The sequence below is a fragment of the Dermacentor albipictus genome, chromosome 6 (assembly GCF_038994185.2).
Source record: "Dermacentor albipictus isolate Rhodes 1998 colony chromosome 6, USDA_Dalb.pri_finalv2, whole genome shotgun sequence".
Taxonomy (NCBI): Eukaryota; Metazoa; Arthropoda; class Arachnida; order Ixodida; family Ixodidae; genus Dermacentor; species Dermacentor albipictus.
The window spans coordinates 52,118,935-52,137,975 of NC_091826.1; the positions used below are offsets into that span (position 1 = coordinate 52,118,935).

At 45.5% G+C, this 19,041-nt stretch overlaps 1 protein-coding gene across 5 annotated transcripts in view; it reads right to left on the reverse strand.

Moving 5' to 3' along the window:
• Positions 1–15,406, reverse strand: part of sha (shavenoid) — a 245,849-nt gene extending 230,443 nt beyond the window's left edge. For 2 of the 5 annotated variants that reach the window (XM_065443617.1, XM_070520796.1), the window contains exon 1: positions 15,094–15,406. In XM_065443617.1, coding sequence (XP_065299689.1) covers positions 15,094–15,130 — 37 coding nt within the window. In that variant the 5' untranslated portion in view covers positions 15,131–15,406. The remainder of the gene's footprint in view (positions 1–15,093) is intronic. The other 3 variants (XM_065443619.2, XM_070520797.1, XM_065443618.2) reach the window with 2 other exon arrangements.
• Positions 15,407–19,041: the final 3,635 nt, after the last annotated feature.

The window sequence follows — 19,041 nt, forward strand, 5'->3', positions numbered from 1 at the left end:
TGAATGACTGCTAGGTGGCAGCACTGGTTTGGAACAGTGAATGTTGGAATTAACGTGGAAATCAGGAAACAATTTTTGATAACTCAAAGGGAAGCTCATTACTTTTCGACCCGAGGTTAGGATGCCTTAACGCACTTACAAAGCGAGAAATAAGAAGGAAGGAGAAGCACGTGTTTGATACGGTAAAGCTAGGGAAACGATGGAGCTCGTTTGAGTAGAATGTGAAGATATCTGCCCGGAGGTCGATTTAGTCACCGCTCGCCTCCTTGAAGCCCTTCGGTTCAGCGAGAGCACGGGGAAAAAGAAACATGTCCGCAATGGAGATAAGTAAGCGGCGATTGGAAGATAGGTGGAAGTAAAGTAAAGAAACGACAAATGGAGGTGTAGAAAAACAACGTTCCCAATAGGGGTTCATAAAGTTTGGTGATGAGAATTCTTCGTCTTTTTTTTCCTTTTCATTTTTTACATAGTTAGGATATTGGGTAATATAATAAAGAATTGATGGCGCAACCCACTGCTCCGTCAAAGGGGACGCTCCTAGCGTCCATCCATACATCCATCCAACGGGCATAGCGATCATGCATCAAGGTGACATTTTTTCTATAAAAAAGTTTATTTCGAAAAAAAGACAATATGAACGCTGAGTCACATCGCCAGCAAAATTCCACAGGACGATAACATATAGAAAGTACGAAGCACTGTATAAATGTCACGTTTCGAAAGAAGTTTCCTAGTTCACGCTCACTAACACATAACCACATAGACCCACGGAAACGTACAGGGACACATAAACCAATGTCACATTATACAAAATGATGTTCAATATTTGGTACACCATGGGCACACGTTCACGACGCATGCACGCAGGTGTGCTGAAGTGCAGCATACATCCTCATTCTTGTAGGCCCTACGCCTGGCGTAAGTGCATTACAGAGCTAGTTAAACTTGTAAAAGTCATATGAAGTATAATATATTGCAAGACTAAAAGCATCTTTGATCTGTATCTTGACTCGAAATTGCCTGACTTCTTGTTGATGGTAGAGACTCAGTGGAATCGTGGAACACGAAACAAAACTGAAAGTATATTTTCTCTCCATTTTTGTCTCGTGCTCCTCAGTCGTGCTGACAGTTTATCACGGCCTTTAAAGGTCTCATTAGGATTGATAAAATTTTCAAGATGAAGAGCGTCTTCAATCTGTATCTTGACTCAAACTTCCCCGGTGTGCTGTTTGTGTGGATATGCAGCTGCCTTGCCATTTCAATGATTGGATAGGCACATCAAGCAATTGTATCGACAGCCTTTATTATTTATTGGTTATTCTATATCTTCCTTTGTCTTCTTTTTTATCCTTTCTTAGACATTTCAAATTTTTTCTCGCATAGTCTATATAACATTTGTACTTTGCGTATTGTAAGCTCATATTTATTTCTCATAATCTGTTACATTAACCCCTTGTTCTTTGACATGTGTCATTCCTATGTTTCCATAACGTATTTATTTATTCATACGCTGTATCGGTTTCATTTGCTTGTGTTTTGAACTTCCATGATTGTAAGCAACTTTTTGTATTTGTTTATTTTTTCCTTAACTTCGTGTTTTCTGATGCCTGTCGCTGCTATGTTGCCAAAATGTAATAATTCATGCAATGTTAAATTACTGATAGGAGGTCCCCCTGACAGTTCTTGTAACTCCGGGACCTGCTTCTGTACTAATGATGAATGATGAAATAAATAACATAAATAAAATGCCATAAGAAACTGGGCAGGTGAACAGATTTTTCGATGACTACATGTGAGCGTCACCGTTTTTTGGCCTTTTTATCTGCCGAAGCGCCTTCCGTTGCTTGGTGCGCCTTATTGAGCTTATTGTATATTCAGCAACTCCAGAAAGGCGGAACTATCTTAAGCTTTGGCCGGTACACAAAAGGCATCTAAGGGCGCCGCAAATTGCCACTATCTGGTGAAATAATATTTCCATATTTCCCGTTGGATATGCCTAAAGAGCTAAGAAGGCATTTGCTGGTAGCCGAAAACTGCAAAGCATGCGCCTGTGGTCGAACTTAAAATGCGTTTTTTTTAACGGCTTGCCATCTTCTGTTCTCTTGTGCTTGCTCTGAAAATTCACTGTTGCTTTTATTAGGAACTTTTTTTGTAAGCCAATGGTATTGTAGATACAAGCTTTTAATAACAAAATAACGAAAAAGCGCACTTCTGTGCATTGTATAGGCTCATAGCAAAACAATATCCTTGAAAATTTTTTAAAATTTGTTTTTCGAATTAGAGAAATGGCCTTTATACATGAAATTCAGAACACCGGACACCTACCGGCGAACGAATACACAAAACAAAATTATGTCTGAAGTGCAGATGGTGTAAGACCGCCGAAATGCTGCAAAATGTAGTGCAGACGTAGTACAGCTTTATTGTTTTTCTCCATTGCAACAACAGCCAACTGACGAGATGTTTCTAAGCAAACAGCCTACTGCGGATTTCTCAGGAATTGTCTATGGAACTGACCATTATCGTGTGTCAGCACTTGTGCAGAGAGCAAATTGCTTGTTGCTCAATGGCACAGCTCAGGGAGAAGGCAGACTGCATTAAATGTATGTGCCATCCACCATGCAGGTTTTGCCAGTGTTGCCAAAATTGCAAGATTTAGCCAATTTCTACAAAAAGCTGCGTTTAAGGAAAATAACGAGGCAGTGCGAGGAAATCTTCGAAGCGGTACGCAGTCAGCAGCAACATGCCTACAACGATATACAGGTGTTTATGCGACCGGGAAAAGTACTTTTGTTGAGTTTCCACACCTATGCCATATTGGTTTTATCTTTGGGGGATACGTCACGCGTGATACATTACCGCTACATGTGGCACTCTAGGCCCACCGTGCACGTACGACGTGCACTGCCAAATTCAGAAATCCCAGCGTCAATTTTTAGGGCAAGCCATCTTTGCCGTCCCCCCGCCCATTTTAGGCATGCGGGATGTTGGCTGCTGTCTTGTCGAGTACAGAGCAATGGTCACTGGTTATGGGCCACTAGATATGTGGCTTAGGTATGTGCCTGCACGCCTGGAGTATGGGCCCACTGACACGTACCCGAAGCACGTGGCCGCCGGGGCGTGCCCAAGCGGAAAACTTGGACCACTGGGTGTGTATGCCCGAATAGAGAACTTGCGACACTGCGTATGTGCAATTGATCATGCGCCTCATGGTGCGCAAACGTTCTTGGCCAATTCGCCACGATCGGTAGGTGTCGCTAGGCAGCTGTTCAACTAGACGAGCAGCACAGGAGGCAAGAACAGAAGCTGGCAACAGAAGCAGCCGAGCGTGGAGAAAGAATTTAAATCAGCAAAAAAAAAGAGAAAGACCGTGCATTTTGTACTTTGCTACATAGAAGTGAAGGAGCAGGGAAGTGAAAACGTTTGCTTTTTTTGTAAACATCAAAGAAGGATTCACTTATCTACCCATTCACTCATATTCGCGAGGTCTTGCCGGTATTTTTTTTTTCTTTCTTCTTGGCGTCCTCTAGGTAATATGGCCGTGCAGAGAACACAGAGGCCGCGGTACGCTAGCCACGTTTCAAACTCATTAGTCTATTCTTCACTTACACTAAGCAGTGATCAATATACTGAAATAAAATACAAGTGTGTAGTAGAACGTCTAGAAATAGTAACAAGGACATAGCGGTGCATATCGCAGGGCCAAGCGAGACGCTGGCAATTTGTAGTTCAGACACGTACACTAACCTCTCGGTATTACTTAAAAAAAAAGTGCCTGCCCACGATCACGCTTCAGCTTCAGCGGAAGTGGTCGTGAATTTAAATTGCGGTAAACGCAATAGTGAGCATGTGTCTGACTTCACCTTTCATTTTTTCTTATACTTTCAAACCAAATTGTGTATTTTGCCAAATTTAAATATAGAGTCGAGTAAAGGTCGCAGTATCCGCACATTTCCCTTTATCGATCGCATCCCGTCCTATAGCTGAGACCTTTATGCGGCATGACCAAATCTCAAGGACAGGAATAAGTGCTACTTGTCAGAAAGGCCACATTATTTTAGCAGAAACTTAGGCCTGAACATCGCCGGGTATACGGTGAAATTTAACGATAAAGAAATATATATTTTTTTCTTTTCTACGTAGATGATGAAAGCATTTCTGCACCTGATCTACGAACAATCATATATGCATGCATGTGACTATTTTATTACGGTATTTTTCATTGTGAACCTTTAGTACCGTTTCTTGTCATGTTTTCAGGCGCTTTTCTTTCACACTCCGAGTTTTTTTACATGCCAGAACCACGACTTGATTGCGAGACACTCCATAATGGGGGACTTCGGAATAATTCCCACCACCTGGGGGTTCTTTTACGCCTACCTAATGCCCAATAAACGGTCATTTTTGCATTTCACCACCATCGATTATCTCTTCTTGTCTTTAGTGACCGATTTTTTTTTTCATTCAAGTCGTTATGATGAGAACCTCTTTTCTTGTTTTTTGTGACTGATTTTTTTCCTTCAACTATTTTCCGTATCTCATATACAGCATGACAACTTTAGTGCTTTGCTAGAATTGTTCATGATGCATTTTTGCTACCGCAAGTTCTCGTAACATATTCGCTCTGAGCATTTGCTCTGGCGCTCGCACGGTACTGGTATTTTATTATTAAGACTATAACCACCCGCGCACCACGCCTGTCTGTGGCCACTGGTGTGCTTTAAGTTGATTGATTAGATTGATTAATGTGTTTTACTCATATTGTACAGTAAATAAGGCTAATAAAAGGCAATTCAGTTGTTTGCGCTAGAATTTCATTGATCGGTATGCACCCCTATAATGAGTGCAAGAAACTGCAAAGCAGCGCGATATTCTCTTGCTCTGCGAGAATGTGACTGTTTACATGTCGAGCTCTTCTAAACATTGGCGCACTTTTATTCAAATGCGTTACGACATTGCGTCAATTGATCAAACTATTTACAGTCGGTAACTGTACGTAGGCCATAGTAAATGATACACGAACAAGTTATGGCATAACTAGGGCTAACTCGAAGACGTTCACTAGTCTACGCTTTCGAAATTACTGACTTTTCCACGATCTAAGCTTGCTATGGTAATGGCGAGGTCACATTAAATTTCTCGAACAAGAGCGTAAGGGTGCTAAGTCGAGATACCGCGTTAATCAACGGAGAGAGTGTGGTATATATATATATATATATATATATATACACGCATTCCTGCGCTTTACCTGCATTTGCACAAATTAACGCTTTTACAAAGCAACGTTTGGGGCAAAAAGAGGCTTAGTGCTTACACAATATCTCGTTCCGGAGATTGAAGGCGTGAGAGCTACTGTTGCGAAATATTGCAGTGCCTGAAGAAATGATTCCAATAGGTTGGCTCCCACACCAATTCGAATCTGACGAAATTTCCGTAGACGAGTTGCTCTACGTCAGAAACCAAAGCGATTATACTTTCCTTGTTTCAGTTCTCATTCCGCACTTCAAGAAATCTCATGTATATATATATATATATATATATATATATATATATATATATATATATATATATATATATATATATATATATATATATATATATACAGCACATCTAAGTGCTGTAATACGTGGGCAGCATCGCAAATGTATTGCGGGCTTCATTGTATAAACATGGTGACACGGCTAAAACGCCGCACGATTATGAAACTGAAGGCTTTTGGGTGGGCTAAGGCAGCTGTAATGTATACGAAATATCTTTAAAAGGCTTTCTATCGTCATTGCTTTACTATTTTAGTATTTATAAATGGTTACTATTGTTAATTGGTAGTCTTAAATTCATAACGTGACTGTAAGGTTTTCAGGCGCACTTGTAAGCGTTACTTTCACTGGTTTACGACACATTACCGTCGCCGTAGCTTTTCTCCTCGAGCTTAGCGAAATCTACACGAAATCGCGAAAACGTGTTTTAAGGCGAAATCTTTAAGTGCCCCATATCCCCGATGGCCTTAAAAAAGGAGGCGTCGTCCGGTCCAACGGTGGTTGTCGTGGTGGTGAAACCTTATTTCCGAAAGGGATCCTGAAGAACACCCCACGGTTCAATGGTGCAAAAGATATCACCAGCAATGGCTCAATGCCCCCCACCCCACCTTAGCAAGCAAAGTAAGCAATGGCTCACTCCTCTCGTAATGCACAGGCTGTAAGCACTCAGGAAATTGAAGCTTACAGTGCACACATTCATGGAAATCACGCATTCAAGACACAGAGCTGCACACGTTTCAATGCCCTGCTGAGAGGATGCCACGTGCAGTCGAATACAAACGTCATTCCGCGAGTCTGACCCCACTATACGAGAACGCGGAGCGGAAGCTAAAGCGTCGAGAAAACGAGCCGAAGAAGTCGAACTGCGAAAGCAGCAACGCGACTATGCGAGACGGCACATTACCAAGTGTGACCAGCAGGCTTTCGACTTTGCGTGTTACAGGAGTGTAACATGCTGCCTAACTTTTTTTGTAACTATATTTTCGTGAGTTCATCCACGTATGGTTGTCCATGACATTAAAACATGTATACGTCAGCGTGACGTCACGGACATCAAGGCATGGTGTGCGTTCGAGCCATGTGAGGCTCAATAAAGCTATTTACAACTGGCTCAGTACAGCACTTGGGGCTTCACTAACACAATACAGTCTATCTCTCTTGATAAAGAGTTACCTAGGTTAGAGAAGATGCCGTCGAACTCGATGACGTCACGGCAAGCTGGTGCGAAAACTTCAAGGAGGTCTGGCCGCCCCTCCTTCCTTTCGGAGTCTTTCCTGCCTTATTGAACATCCTGTCACGGTAAAAGTTAGCTTCCTCAGTAAAAAAAAAAATGGCGATTTCCTAAGGCAGCCAAAAGAATATATTTATCTTTATTGCTTATGTAGAATGAACAACAAAGGGCTTCGTAAAAGTTATAGTGTGTCGAAAACAATCCAGAGTTGTGTCTTTGATGTGCCCTACAAGACATTATCATGCATAGTGAGCAAAGAAAAGCAATATATAAAATATAACCTTGTAAATAGTTTCGCAATTTCTCAATCATTACAAATAGAAATGCTGGAGCCTCCTACAAGACTCTGCTAACACCATACAGTCAGTTTCATCCCTACAGAAGGCTTTCACCTCAAAAACAAAGAAAAGAAACTTGCTCTGCTAACCTAACCTAACCTAACCTAACCTAACCTAACCTTTAAGTGCTCCAAGCTACGGGGACCGTAAGACACCCAAAGTGGGCGCGATGTGACGGGGCGGCAGCGCTACTAACGCATGTAACGGTGCCAACAGTAGTCCAGCCTTCCCCACCGCACTGCTTACAACTCAGCGAGTTCGCCCTCGTTAGCTAACGTTAAATGTCAACAGTCGGCAAAGAAAAGCCCGATTTGGCTTTGTCTGCAGCGAAACGTTTCTCAGGGGTTGAAATGTCGAGGAATGCTTAAATCTACGGCGAAATGATCCTGTTTTAGATATGCAAGAGGGATTCGAGAGCCAGAAACGCAGCGTTGAAGGGAAGAGGCATTCCACATGCGAATGTAAGGATTGAAGAATGCGCTTTCATGATAGGGGGTCTATCAGAGACATTTTTTTTTGCCTATACTCAAAGATGAAAGGAGAAATGTGCTTGTTTCTTGGCATTGTTTTAATCTATGACCGCCTCAACTGATCATATTTTTGATGCGCAAATGCGTAAACAAATTAGTACATAGCTTTTCGTCTGGCGCATTGTTCTGCCGCTCCTGTGAATGTTTACGCTACGCGCCTCAACTTTTGAGCGTTCATCGCAAGTGCCAATCTTCAAAAAAAATATCCTCTAGAAAACACATAAAAATGTGAAGTATGTGCATATATGTGCGGAATTACTTGCGTTGCAGTAGGCCCCATCCATAGTCATTTCAGGGTAATTTATTGTTACAACAGCTGATACTTGTGCCATTCGACAGAAATTCGTGGTACGCAAAAGGCAGCTGCGACAACACGGACGTAAGCAGAACGAGAAGAACCGCCCCGGCATTCGTCTTGTCCTTCACGTTCCACTTGTGTCCGTGCTTGCATGCCTGCTGTTCTGTTCCACGTGCAGGCGGGCACAAAATGCAGGATCGACGAGCACGTGCACAGCTGAACTCTTGAGCCCTTTAACGAAACAAGCGCTCCTGTCGGTACATGGCATTGTGCACGCACATCCTTTCATGCTTGCGTTCATGCCCATACACCCACTATTTTGTCAGCCTGCCGTCGGAATCGCAATGATTGCAGATCACGTAAGGAGCGCTGGCCTTTTGGCTGGCTGAGTGTGCAGTTCGTTAAAAAAAATTGAATTATGGGGCTTAACGTGCCAACACCACTTTCTGATTATGAGGCATGCCGTAGTGGAGGACTCCGCAAATTTCGACCACCTGGGGATCTTTAACGTGCACCTAAATCTAAGTACACGGGTGTTTTCGCATTTCGCCCCTATCGAAATGCGGCCGCCGTGGCCGGGATTCGATCCCGCGACCTCGTGCTCAGCAGCACAACACCATAGTGCAGTTCATTGCTGGAAGTCAAAACGGCCGGAACAGTGTAATCTTGTGCAGTCATCGCCATTCCGACAGTAGGCTAGAAAAAAGCGGGCTTATGGGAAAGCATATGAACGTGAATGGACGCGAATGCGCAATGCGATGTCTCTACAGGAGAGGATTGTTTCGTTAAACGACTCAAGAATGCAATTTGGCAGTTGCTCGACGATCCCACATTACATTGCCCCTGTCTAAATTTTAGAGTCGTTTTTTTCTTTCTTCTGTTTTCTCAGATTTAGTCGGCATGCGCACCTTGGAGCCATACTATGGGCTGTTAGAAACGAGATAGAAGTAGCGACTGCCATAGATATATCAGCGTACTACGTTGCGCTAGTTGGTGCATAGCTGAAAAGAGATGTGTTTCGTATGGTTAAAATCAACGAAAGAAATAGGAGGAGATAGGAAAAAAGGACCCTTTCTGTCTCCTTATTTCGTACGTTGATTTTAACCTTGTGCCACCCATCCTTCTTAAACCATAAACGTTAACGACACGCGCAGACGTAAACAAAACGAACGTCAAGCGAAAAATCGGTTATGTCGAATGAGTAAGCGGAAGCACAGTTGAACAGTAAAAAATGAACGAACGGTAGGTAAATCCAATGCGGTGAAAAAAGACTTGTGAAATCAATATATGGCTTCCGTGCGCGAGCAGTGTTGGCAATCCAATCTCATTAGAGATGTGCGAAGTCAAAAAAGCATTAGCTCTCTGTGGAGCACACAGCCCATTGCGGAGGCATGGCAACATTAAAAAAACAAAAAAATATTCAATGTAAGTGGTTAAACAAGTTGTCCTAGCCATAGAGATATCTACAATTAGCGGATGGAAATCTGGCCCTGCGATCGTTCATTCACCATCGGTACATGGATTGTTCTGATCTTCGTGCTTGGAACTTTAGACCTTTTTGTGGCTTCGTTAATTATGCATTATCTGGGCCTAAATAGGACTCAATTTGAAAGCAATTTTTGCTCTTTTTGGACGCAGAAGGGAAGACTGCAAGCACGCTTATTGGCTGCTGATTTGCCGCTTCCCCTTAAAAAAAATTAAATTATGGGATTTTTGAGTGCCAAAACCACTTTCTCAATATGAGGCACGCCGTAGTGGAGGACTCCGGAAATTTCGACCTTCTGGGGTTCTTTAACGTGCACGTAAATCTAAGCACACGGGTGTTTTCGCATTTCGCCCCTCGTAGGGTAGCAAACCGGTTAAGCTAAACTGGTTAACCTCCCTACCTTTCCTTCTCCACTTTTTCCTTCCTTCCTTCCCCTATCGAAATGCGGCCGCTGCGGCCGGGATTCGATCCCGCGATTTCGTGCTCAGCAGCCCAACACCATAGCCACTGAGCAACCACGGCGGGTGTGCTTCCCCTTGTCTATGCGCCATTCGCGTAATGGTTTCAATATAACGCTTCCGTGATATGGGCCCTGTGTTTCAATCATGCCATCGGACGATTATAATGATGTTGAATTATTTATAGTGCAGTACGTTCTTTAAAGAATGATCGCTCTGCAAAGTCACGAAGCCAATTAAAGCAAGGAGGACGAAGTTTAGGCAAAGCCGTGTACTACCCACGATTCCCGTTCTCGCCGAACTGCCCTGCTTGCAGCTCGCATATACTTTCATACAATAACTAAAGAATACTGAGGCGTTAGCATCTACACGAGCTGTAGGCAGGGTATAGTTCAGCCGGCATGGGAATGATGGGCAGTACACGGATTTCTCCAAACTTCGTCCTTCTGCCTTTAAATGGCTTCGTAACATTGCAACGTGATAATGTTTTAATATATGAGGTTTTACGTGCCAAAACCACTTTCTGATTATGAGGCACGCCGTAGTGGGGGACTCCGGAAATTTTGACCACCTGGGGTTCTTTAACGTGCACTTAAATCTAAGTACACTGGTGTTTTCGCATTTCGCACCCATCGAAATGCGGCCGCCCTGGCCGGGATTCGATCCCGCGACCTCGTGCTCAGCAGCCGAACACCATAGCCACTGAGCAACCACGGCGGGTGTGCGATAATGTTTTAGAGCATAGAGTGCTATAAATATTAAAATCAACAACATTAACATTATCGGAGGGCAGTATTCAAACACAGGACCTCTAGCACTGAGGCCCGATATCGAAATCAATACGCCACAAGCCCATGAACAAGCGGAACCGCTGCAGTAAGCAGCGATGATGCGTGCTTTCAGCGTCTTATTACCTTCCGCATTAGGAAACGTATCAATTGCCTCGAAATTTGGTTCACCTTAGGCCCAAATAAACCGTAATAAACGAATCCACAAGATCGTCTGAACAACCAAGCTCGAAGATCAGACAAGTCCATGTAATACCCGTCATTCCCGATGTGGCTGAACAATTGCAGCGCCACAGTTCTTCATGTAGTAAGTGTAGGAAACTCCACGGCAGCTCCCGTAAGCGCTAGCGCCGCAGTTCTCTTTGGTAGTTGTATGTAACTGTGGTCCGAGCAATCGACAACCCAACGTTCATGACAAATGCTTTCTTTGAGCCTCGCGCGGCGGCACCACCGTCTTATCACATGCTCCCTGTAAGTTTTGTCCCTCACTCACACTGCTACCACGGGCTTACTCGAGAACTCCTTTTATGCATTTAAGTGCTTATTGAGATACCTTCCACGACTTGTGCAAGTGCTCACTCAGCACCTATTCTGTCCCTGAAGTGTTAGAGTTTCATAATTAAACGGTTGGAAACCACGCGGTCTTGCGCTAACAGGTCTGTCTGGTTTAGAGATGGCTAAAAGACAGCTGTGGGATATACTATTTGGTGAAGAACAGACGTGCGTTCACTAGCACTACTCTATGGGTCGAATTCTGGGCTATATATGCCGGGGTTTTTTCATGGCTAACATTGAAGCGTGGGCGGTATTTCCATGCGTATGTTTCTGGTTTTTGGTTGTGCAGTGCGTATTTCACAGAAGCGAATTGGGTCAGACACGTGCTGACGTCCCCTGAAGGATGAATCCGGCAAACAGCTGCGCGCATGCTCGAATTTATGAATGTCAAGATACACGTGGTTTACACTACGTGGCAGATTATCGCATTCGTTTTTCTTTTGCCATCCTTGTGCGTCATCGTTTTCAATCTCTGCTAGCAAAGATGATCGCACCTGTCTGAACGTCATTAGTGTGGCAGAAATATGATTTATTCAGCAAAACGCTTCTGTCGACTTCATTTGGTAAGACTGTTTTGCGCAAAACCAACACGGGGACGAGTTTTTTTTTATTGTTATACTTTTTATACCCATCCTGCATGAGCAGTTGCCGATATGCTGAATTATTCATGAAGACGTAGAAGTCGGGCAGATTTAATTAACTGCTTTCGTAAGCATTTCATTGGCGGTCCTTCGCGCGTTTGGCGACCAGGTAACGACTTTTCCAAAAATAAAAAGCGGGCAGCAAATATACGACGTTCTGCCACTACTGCGAAAGATTGTGCAGACACTGCGCGTCTGCACAGTCGAGAATGTCGTGCAAAATTCTGTCCACGAAAACTAAATGAACGATACTTCTTTCAGACGAATCGGTCAAAACACGTAAGTTAAACTGATATTCTAAGAAGCAGTGGTAGCTTCATTTGCACATTCACAAATACGAGTCCAGAAGTGTGCACAGTTATTCATTGCAGCTTCGCTCCGAGGGGGAAGCAATGAAAGTGATAAGAAGCTAGCGAAGCCTGCACTGCTGTGCAGCGTAAACAGCATCCCGGGTGTTACCAGGTGTTACAAGTATATCCGATGCGACGGTGAGGGCGTATTTGGTGTAACTGGGTCGTGAGCGCAACGGCGCCATCGCACCCGCCTGAGCCCATACACATGCATACCTACGAACGCTACCGATTCCTTCGAGCGACTCCCAAATTCCGAAGAATTCGCTGGATTGTAATGATGCGGCCACGATTCTCACGAAATAGTGCCCGTACCCGTCCAAGAGAAAAAAAAATAGTTCCCTTCCACTCTGTGAAGAAGGATGACCAGCGAAGCTGTAGTGGGGTGACGATGTTGACAACTATAGTGATTTATATGGCTATTGCTATATTGCTTGAACAAGGACACGTACACGTAACTACGTGGTTTTTATCGTCCTTATTTTGTCTCTTTCGTTACCACCGTGACCTTAGCTTTGTGGTCGCTGTAGCACACCGTGATCGATTGTACTGCTATCCTAGAAACGTTTTGGCCGAAGGTTAAATCTATACACGACCGGTGATGCGTGGAAGAGACATCGACGTCCGTGTAGCACTCAGTTCCAGGCCGTTCCATCAGGAAGGATACAATCCACTTGCCGTCGGGGCGCACTGGGTCGATGTTAAAGTCCGCGATTAGTGGGTACGCTACTGCGTTTCATTATGCTTTTCGACCCTCCAAAGGGAGGGAAGGAACTCCGCCATCCCACGTTTTCTATATAGCAGTGAAAGTCATGCGTCATAACATCGTCGTCGATAAGATGATAACATTCATAGCGACCGCCACGACTGATAACATCAAGCGGAAACGGTAATTCACTTTATACATAGACGGAAGATGATAACACTCACAGCGACGATCGCGACCTTTTTGTTTTTCTCCCATGTGCATGGCGTTGCGCCGAAAGAGTTTTCGGCGTACAGGCGACAGACCGACGGGCGGATGGACGGATGGACGAATCGACTAGCCATATACAGCTTCATTGTAAGAAAACGCCTCATCCAGCACAGCAGCACCGCAACTGCTATTATGCGCTAGGTAGCTCAAAGAAGTGAGGTATCAATTTTGTGCAGGCCGCGTAGGCCTAAATCCGTTGACTTCAGATCGAGACACGCATTATGGAGTTCGCGTGTGGCCAATGTCTAATAAGCGCTTCCTAATGGCCGGTTGTCCTAAGTCAGCTTCGCTATAGTACATTTGTGTTATGCAGCAAAGCTTAGAGCGTAAAGGGGCCTCTGTAACGAGACATAGTACGTTTTTCTTAATTGAACACGAGCGCACGTGCCATTTCCGTCCCAGTACGATCGTGGAAACGGCAAGTAATTGTACTGGCAGATATTCAGAGCCCTTTCTGACGTTGGTGTTGTGATTTGAGCCCTTCTATCGCCCACCTCAGCAAGGGTTCCCCCTCGCCCATACCTGATATTGCGAGCAGGTTCAATACGGTGCTCGTTCAAGCACCTGCCGGTTTGTTCGATATAGTGGCTCCCACTAGACAAGGGAATTCGGTACAAGACACTTTCATCACAAGTAACGTAAGGTTTCTGATGCCTGACCATATATCCTCGCACTTTGTTGTTGTCAGCTTTCCTATCTTGCACAAAGTGGCAAGTTTCCTCGGGGTCGAGAACACGACGGTTGCATTCACCCGTTGTCCAATTATTTTCAGATTGTGGGGAAATCTTATGCATGTAAGGCAATACAACAAAGTGCTTCCGTTCACCAAGCATCGTATTCAGATGACATTGTATTTTTTTTTATTGTAGGTTCGTGAGAAGCTCTTAGGCAACAGAGACATGAACATGCGTGGGGTAACCAGCATTAGTCAGCCTCTTCGACCGCTGTTTAGAACTGTCACTCGTCATGTGTGTGCATGATTTTCGGAGGGAAATCGAAATCGAAATCGAAATTTTCGAAATCGGAGCAAACTTGTTCAATGCAGTCGGGCTTTCGAAACAAAAATTCACATGTTGGTCTTTAGGCGAAAACGGCTCAGCACCTAATTTTCTCTCACTGCAATCGACACAAATCACAAAATATGTGCTGCTTCTTTCCTAGCACTTGTGGAAATGTTGTGAAGTGCGCCAAGATCAGATCCGGAAATTACAGGAAGTCCGAGTTTGACCTCTATTCTGTTCATCTTTACGGGCAAGTGTTCGTTTGTTTCTCGGGCCAGACCATGCACCTCGATGTTCATCCGACGGTTATATTGCTCCATTTTATTAGGCTGGAGTTTCAATTGCTTTCTCTTCCGCTAACTGGTGCGCCTGACTATGCGCTCAGCCCGAGCCTTCAAGGCTGTGAGATCATTATCCTGCCTGTCCAGCCTAACTTGCACTTTCTTTGTTGAATTGGTCCGAGACATACTGGATTCATTTTTCAATTATTGCCATGGTTTTCGGGACGCTCATGATGGCACCAACCTCCGCAACGAAAGGAAGGAGCGCTGCGACTTCTTTACTGAACTCAGTCAACCTGCGACCAATATTTATCCTTCAGGAACGGTAGAAGAGCCCCGCCTCCCCCCCGCCCACCCCCTCTTTTTTGCAGAGTCACACGTGGCACGGTTCCATATGGCCATTATAAACTCGCCCTTTGAAACACCACCATGCCCACAATGACCAATATGATAGGGATATCTACAAGCAATATATGTTAAAAACGCCGTATCTTCAGCCAATGGCTCCTGCCGTGAAAGACGCTAATTTTTCGACGCAGTCGCCATGATCAAAGGGCACAGTACAGCAACTGCAATGGGCGCACTAGTTGACCTCGAGGTAAGTAGGAGGGAAACAAACTAACCTTGCAAGGCAGCAAAAGTAGGCTCCGTCAAGCACATCCGTGGCCTTCACCGCCACTGTTTTGTAGAAATGCCGCTTCAGTCTAGCAGAAAGTCTTTTTCTCGGCACTACCCACGTCTGTCGACGCGCCTAGAAGGGAACCGGCGAAGCGATGTTGTCTGAACGCGATCACGCGGCTTGTGCTATCGTCCCAGCGTGGAACACACCTTGAAACGCGGGAAGCAGGAAGCGTTATCTGCGAGGCAGCAGAATAAGGCTTTGTCGACAGTCCCGTGGCGTTCGCGGCCACTATTGTGTATAGAAGTTTTAACGTTAACAGAATTTCACAGCGCATGCTCTTATGAGCTCATTCCAACAGCCGTTTCAGTTGGCAATGGTGTCCACGGCCGCCGCCGGTGTCCGTAGCAGCTATCGCCGGAAATAAGAAATACTGAGTTCCCGCCAAGATCAAACCCGGGCCCGCTGCACCGGAGTCGCAGTGGGCCCGGGTTTACCGGAGCTACTCTACACCGGAGCTACTCTACAACTGCGCCATGTCGGCGCTTACTAGCTTGCAGCTGAAAAATGCCCAATAAAGGCATCCTAGCGCAAGAGGAGACACGCGACGTGACATGCGTGCCGGGTAGCGTCGATACGGGCACATCTTGCATTGCAGTTGCGTATTATCACACCAGGTAGAACGCCATGCAGAAGATGCACAGGTAGCAGTACGAGGCAGTTACAGATGGTTTGGGGAGGAAAAAGAAGTTCAGTAACGTGGAAAGTTGGGCGAGTTGGCGCCCATCATCATACTGCGCTGCTTCACCGGCACCGTATGAAGAAGAAGTTTAAGGAGGTGTATACAAGAATGCTAGAAAAATATTGGCTCAGCTTTAACTCTTGTAAACCCAGTCATCACGAGCGAAAGGTCTCGTTGCCTTGGTTTTGCAATGACTATGCAGAGAAAAGGAGATAATTTGAACGGCAGAAAGGTGGAGAGATCAGCCTGAGTGAAGTGCCTCTAGCCTGCTACTCCACGTTGGGGAAGTGGTTCGGGAGAACAATAAAGACAGAATGGGAAGAGGAAGGAGAGTGGTGGCGTGCTGAATATGATGATTATTAGGTCTCCAGAGCATACTGTTTCTGTGCAACACGTACGTGCACACATCGCATCACACCGCAGTCATCTTCGCGGGCAGAGGTACAAGTTTCTACAGCGTAGCTAGGAGACTGCCTATAGCTCTCATATTTTTTGCCGCCGTTATCGCAACTAGCGTACTTAAACCAGACAGTAGCAGCTGCAGGGCGTCAACTTTTCTCACACCATGGCTTCTATGACAGTCCGATGGTGATTTTTCTGCGCACTGTCCTTGGTTGCCATCGCAGTCTAAGGCCTTTGTGTGCGGCAGCAAGTGCGACCATACAATAGATTCCGGGCTTTCGCTGCTCGCTTGAAGCAAAGGTTCGGAGAGACCTATACAAGCCGGCTAATCTTCCTTCTGCTGGACGTGCGGAAATGGAGTCAGGGCGCTCTCGTCTACACCTAGAGCGTTCCCACGTCGACAACGGGATCATCTCCTCCGGTGTTGCGCTTACGCTGCCGCCGCTTTGTTAGACGTACTTGTCTTCCTCATCTGCTTCGGTATTTTGATCCCATTTCTCTGTTTAGGACAATCCTTGGAAACGGCCTAGTGGAGTCCATCGCAGTTCGAGCATTTCATTTCTTGTACTCTACAAGAAGATGTGTCCCTATGCGCCCAGTGTTTCATTAGGGTTAGGCCACAGCCTTTTACACACGTTGCACACGCTGCCGAATGGGTTGTCCGTGAAGTCACGGTGAAACCTGGCCGTCGCAGCCGAGCTTCCCGCCAGCCGAAGGGTGAGGTTCGTCAAACGTTCGTTGTGGGTGCCGTTGCTTGTATCCACGGCTTCGCCTCCTCGTTGATGTTCATGCTGCTGAAGGACGCCGGTGATTGCAGTAGCTTCGATCTGGGCACGCTTCCGCGCTTGGTAAGCTTCTCTATAACGTGCTAATCTGGCCTCCCTCTGCTCCGGTGTTTCAGTAGGCAACTTTGCATTTGTTTGAGATTTCGCAGCCTGCTATCTACCTGCAGCTTACTGGATGACTGAATTCAGCCTGTCGCATTCGCGTGCGTTGGCCGCGTCAGGTTACGTTGGCTGCGCCAGTGCGTGGAACCATCGGTCGAACTATAGACGCTGTTGTTCTCGCCAACGTGACGCAACATGCGCGCTCGCTCGTGGTACGCCGGAGTATATTTAGACCTTTAACCCTCGCCTAGTCACGCGGTACGGCTGCGGAGAGAGTCAGAACGAGCGCAGCTGCGACACCTCTTTTACAGCGCTACACGTGGCATGACGTCACACTTTCTATACGTTCGCTCCGGTGGCTCAAGGTCATTGCGACGCAATGAACGACCTTGAGAGACGTGGCGTAGTATACAGCTTTTGCTGTGCAGCATATATTGTGCACTTGATTAAATAAAGCTTGCTTTGCGACAAAGGGGATGTCAATAAATCATCATCATCACCATCATTAGCATCGTACTGTGCCCCTTGTCAAAGCAAGATGGTTAGGTGACTATGTCACCTTCGCGTTTCAAAGGGGATGCCAAGAAATCGTTGTCATCAGCATCGCATCGTGCGACTTGTCTTGCGATGTAAAATGCAGGCCGAGTGCGCCTAAAATTACTGTATATACTCCCATTGGGGAGCAAAGTTCCGCATCTGAGTCAACGTGCCGCTCGCGTCCCCTATTCGACAAATCGGTCACATGCTCAAAAAAGCATCGTTTTAAGATAAAGCCAACTTCACGACTGCGCCACTACTGCCGCCCGGCGCGCCACCACCTTCGCGGCAACTGCACCATCTCCCACGCCTGTGTTGGCATATGTTGTTTAGTGCTGTTTGGACGGACGCACTTTGTGTTGCCCTACATCGCAGCATCAATATTACTATACGGTGCTTCTTAGTCTATTCTATTCGTCCTACATTCTATTTCTGATTGCGGCCTCTGGCTTGTTGGCTCATATATTCACTTATAAAACGCCACTGCGGGTATTGTATCGCATGGGACAATGGGTAAATGTCGGGCTGCTGAATGCACTCCTTGGAGAGAAAACATTCCTTCTATAGTAACCAAGCTTGAATCAGCCGAAGTTCGTAATTGCGTGTTTTGTATAATTACGGCGCTAGTTTTACTAGTGAAAGTGAAGAAGAAGGCATAGCCAAACCTGTGGCTCACGAATCTGAGTATTGGACGATCTTGTCAACGACCACCTCTTTCTGTCACCCGCTGTAGTATGTGTTTTCAAAACACAAGATAAGCTGTCTTTCTTGTCAAACATGTGCCCAGAAAAACGAGTGACACTCGAAGCAAAATGACTGTCGCACGTCGAAATTGGTACTACGGCTCGGGTGTGTCGGCTATTCAATGTGACTCGTTATGTATTCCAGCGTAACGGTACGTTCCAGAATGCACAAACCTATTCGCGTCACGCAACCAATCGACATTGAACTCAGCAGACTGTTGTGAAGAGAGCAGGACAAGCTGCAGCACAAGCCGCAGCTCGCCGACGAAGCTGGACGGACTTGAGACGAGGGCTTAAGAAAATTAGGTGGGATGATGAAGTTAGGAAATTCGCAAGCGCAAGTTGGAACCAGCTAGCGCAAGACAGGGGTAATTGGAGAACGCTTGTAGAGGCCTTCGTCCTGCAGAGGATACAGAACAGACTGATGATGATGATTATATATCTTCGTCTTGAAACGAAATTATAATATTAATAATAATATTTCAATTGAGCAAACCAATGATTCAAACTAAAGTGAAGCACTGCAGACCCAGTAGCCCCCGCACCGAATAACACGAATACTGTATATACTCGAATAAGGGCCATCCTCTTGTAAGGGCCGCACTCCCACTATAAAAGGCAAAATTTTTGGAAAAAAAAAT